Raw genomic sequence first — 4,423 nt, forward strand, 5'->3', positions numbered from 1 at the left:
CATCCAATTGTATCTTACAAAATCAATGAACACGGTGCTTCATGAAAGTACTAAAATTTCAATAACTCAATTGAGTAGTCAAATAATATCGGATTCAAGTGATTTTTTTGTAGAGATGATCTTTGAATGAGTATCTACAAAATAGACGGTTTTGATTAGTGAAATACAATTCGGAGTGGGGCCTACAAGGGGTGTCCCTCAAATAAGCTTATTTCAGGGATCCCTTAATGGAAGCTCTCTCTCTCTCTCTCTCTATATATATATATATATATATATTATTTAATTATATATATCTCCTTTCTTGTTTCCATATCTTAGCTATGCATTAATTCAGGGCCCAAGTCAATATGATATGACTTTGGAATTTACTTTGTTTCCAATGATCACGACTCTTATCATTTGGCAGGAAAAAGAAAAAAGAAAAAGAGATCACTCATATCACGTTGGGATGTTCGCAAGGGATAATTACTTTGGAGTTTCTGAGTGTTGGTCGCCTAGTATTGTTTTAAACATCAAACCTTTTAGGTGTATTATGTCAAACACACACATATGATTTTGCTGTTTAACTCTCACCATGCTCGGAAGTAGGCACAGCCGTGACTGGTGTTTCAAGTGCTACTTCTGCCTCGTGGCCTACGCCACCCTCATCTTCTTCATCTTCACCATCTCCGTTTTCATCTTCTGGCTGATCTTTCTTCCCCAAGAGCTCAAATTCACCGTTACCGACGCCTCACTCAGAAAATTCGATCTCACTAACACCACCCCAAACACTACTCTCTATTACAACCTTGCGCTCAACATCTCTATAGGAAACCACAACAAAAAGGTTGGTGTATACCTCAGTCACATCCAGGCCATGGCCAACTACGGAGATAAGAGTTTTGCCGCGGTGAACAACATTTCGACTTCTTTCTACCAAGGCCACAAGAGCATAAGTACGGTACGTGCTGTGTTTGAAGGACATCAAGTTGTGGTGCTTGAGGAATTGGAGCTTTCCAGGTTCAACTCGGAAAGATGTGCTGGGGTTTACAATATTGATGTAAAGTTGGGTCTTTGGGTAAAGGCTAGGTATGGGAAGATCGAGACTGGCTGTATAAGTCCCCCCAGTGTCGATTGCCAGCTGAAAATCCCTTTGAGTAGTTCTCCTAATGCAAGATATGTGGGTGCTAATTTTAGCGTCACCGATTGTGGGGGTGTCGCCCTCCCACTCCTTGTACCTTATAGGGCTTGTAATCAAAATAAATAAAAATTACATTGATCGCATTTTCACTTAAGACCATGTACTTTTGGAGTTTACACGAACCCCCTTGAGGGTTTTAAAGTGGTTGCAAATTAAAGTCTCCATGAAGATTTCGTCATAAATTTACTGACAAATCCAAAAGTTTGACAAGCAAGTGCGGACCATACTCAGCTTGAGGGCTTGACAGAAAAATGTAACAATTTTTCCATTGATGATGACCAGGTCTCTACACAATATGAGTTTATTGAAACAATAGGAAAAAAATTATTCTTAACAAAGAAGTATATATGATATGATGCTTACATAAAGAATTAATTCTTAGCTTACTTGCCGTTTTCCCTTCCATCTAGCATCTCTTACACGTTATTACATATAATATTTGTTGATCGGAAATGCTTTTGCTCACCACTTTAACACAAAGTGTACCTTCATCATAATTCTCAAGACTTGACACGTGCTCATTAGCATATCCATAATTAACTATTTACTTTGTATTTATGGAACCATGGTTATGTCAATGGACACATGTCAAGTGTTGAGAATGATAGTGAATGTACACTTTGGTTAAAGTGGTGAATGCTCCCTTGTTGATCAAGGCTCTATATGAAATTAGTATATTTGCAGCTCACCGTGTACATGTAGACCTCCTTTGATAAACATAAATACTTCCCTGTTCGCTAAAAAAATAAGGAACATTTCAACATCGTTGGCATCTTCGCATCTTCTTATGCTTAATTAATAACCACGATATGATACTGAAGTCAACTAGTTGGAAGCTTCCGAGAAGTACTTCCTTCAATAACGTCCTTAATCTGGCGTTTGACTTTGAACTGTTCCCGATCCTTTATAATTCTCTGCCAATAGAGAGAAGCCTATACATATAAACTTCCCATGCCCATAGGCACACTTGATCTTTCACACCATTAAATCCAGCTGAATTTTTTTCTTCTCAACCATGTTTGGAAGGAGTGGCCTCTGTTGCTTTTGCTTTTGCTTGTGTTACATCACCTACTTCTTATTCTTCCTAGCCTTCTTCATATTCTGGTCGATCTTCCTGTTAGAGTTTTAGGATCTTAGAATATGATTTGGAGAGAAGAGAGAAGAGAGAGAGAGTCTGATGAAATCCAAGGCTGCTCTGCTATACGTGTAGCAGAGAGAACATTCTCATTACTCAGTGTTCAGTACAATATATCACACTCTTGGTGTGAGAAGAATATAGTCGTTAGCACAGTACCAGCTGGATGCAATTCATCTAAGCAATCTCAGCCATTCACTATCTAACCAATCAAGCTATGACACCTGGACTAAGTATAAAGAAATACAACTAAGCTGAAAACAAAACTCCTAATCCTGAAATCAACTTAAGCGCTTATAATTCAACACTCCCCTTTAAGTCTTGAGGTGATTTCACTCCAAGCATGCCTCTGAGATAATTGAATCTGTCTTTGGCCAGAGGTTTGGTAAAAATGTCAGCCAATTGTTCGTTTGTAGGACAGTATTCCAAATTGATTACTCCTTCTTGCAATGCATCCTTGATGAAGTGATACCTCCTGTCAATATGCTTTGTCTTCTGGTGGAATACAGGGTTTTTAGTGATTGCAATTGCTGATATATTATCACAATGCAATGGAGTAGCTTCAGTTTGAAGCTCTCCAAAGTCTTCTAGCACAAAACGGAGCCAAATAGCTTGAGTAGTAGCCTCAGCTGCACTGATATACTCAAGCAGTAGACGATTGCAACACAGTTCTGTTTTACTGAGGCCCAGAAAATACTCCACTTCAAAACTAAAAGCATACCCGATGTGCTCTTGCAATCACCAACTGATCCTCCCCAATCACTTATCACAGTAACCAACTAGAATTGATCTTTTGCCTTTCACATATTCAAGACCATAGTCCAGAGTTCCTTTGATGTATCTCAAAACTCTTTTAGCTGTTCCATAGTGTCTATTTGTAGGACAGTGCATGAATCTAGCTAGCAAGCTTGAGGCATACATAATGTCTGGTCTTGTAGCAGTTAAGTACAATAAGCTACCAACAATGCTTCTGTATTGTTCTTCATTTGCAGCTCCACTCCCATCATCCTTAGCTAGTTTTCAGTGGCAACAAGAGGTGTTGTCACAGATTTGCACTCAGTCAAACCAAACTTGCTCAACAAGGTGCTAGCATATTTCTTTTGATGTAGAAATATACTAGACACAGTCTGCACAACTCCCATGCCGAGAAATGGTGAAGTAAACCCAAATCAGTCATCTCATACTTAGCCATCATGTCTTCTTTGAATTCAGCCAACAATGCTTGACTGCTCCTGTGTATACTATGTCATCTACATAGATAGACACAATTAGAATCTCCTTATCTCCCCTCACTTTGGTATACAAAGTTGCTTCACTTAAGCTTTTCACAAAACCACAGTGAATGAAGTAGCTGTCTATCTCTCCATACCAAGCCCTTGGGGCTTGCTTCAGACCATAAAGAGCTTTATGCAGACGATAAACCTTGTCTTCTTTGCCTTTAATTACAAAACCTTCAGGCTGACTGACATAAACTTCCTCTTGCAGCACACCATTAAGGAAAGCAGACTTCACATCAAGCTGGAACAATTTCCAATCCTTTTGAGCAGCTAGAGCAACAAGAGTTCTAATGGTGTCCAATCTGGCTACAGGTGCATAAGTCTCATTATAATCCAGTCCGGGCTTCTGAGCATACCCCTTAGCCACTAATCTTGCTTTATTCTTTTGCACAGAGCCATCCAAATTCAGCTTTGTCTTGTACACCCACTTAACTCCAATCACTGGTTTTTCAGTTGGTCTATTTACCAATTCCCATGTTTCATTTTTTTCAATCATCTGCAGTTCATCTTCCATAGCCTTAAGCCAAGATTCATCCTGAGCAGCATCAGCATATTTTTCTGGTTCCATGATACACAAGTTACACTGAGCTAGAACATCATCTAGCCTTCTCCATTTTAGAGGGGTGTGATCATAAGCTTGGGTTCTCCTTTCTTCACTGCTTATATCACCTGGAGTTGATGAAGTGCTCTCTTGCATATCCAAAGTTTGAGGTGTACCAGTAGAGTTCTCATTAGAACTGTCAGTTTTCAAATCCAAGTCTACTTGGTCTTCAATTGAGTATGATGTCATAACTGAACCATCTTTGTCTGTCCAATGCCAAGCTTTTTCTT

At 39.2% G+C, this 4,423-nt stretch overlaps 1 protein-coding gene across 1 annotated transcript; it reads left to right on the forward strand.

The window, feature by feature from the left end:
* Positions 1-574: 574 nt before the first annotated feature.
* Positions 575-1,246, forward strand: LOC148914691 (NDR1/HIN1-like protein 10). Its single transcript, XM_089043277.1, has one exon. The coding sequence runs from the start codon at positions 575-577 to the stop codon at positions 1,244-1,246; it is 672 nt and encodes a 223-aa protein (XP_088899403.1).
* Positions 1,247-4,423: the final 3,177 nt, after the last annotated feature.

Source organism: Prunus mume, linkage group LG8 (assembly GCF_029339155.1).
Source record: "Prunus mume cultivar Tortuosa linkage group LG8, ASM2933915v1, whole genome shotgun sequence".
Lineage (NCBI taxonomy): Eukaryota > Viridiplantae > Streptophyta > Magnoliopsida > Rosales > Rosaceae > Prunus > Prunus mume.

Bases quoted from the DNA above. Each gene is read 5' to 3' on its own strand.
- LOC148914691 (XM_089043277.1), top strand. From the start codon at position 575: ATGCTCGGAAGTAGGCACAGCCGTGACTGGTGTTTCAAGTGCTACTTC.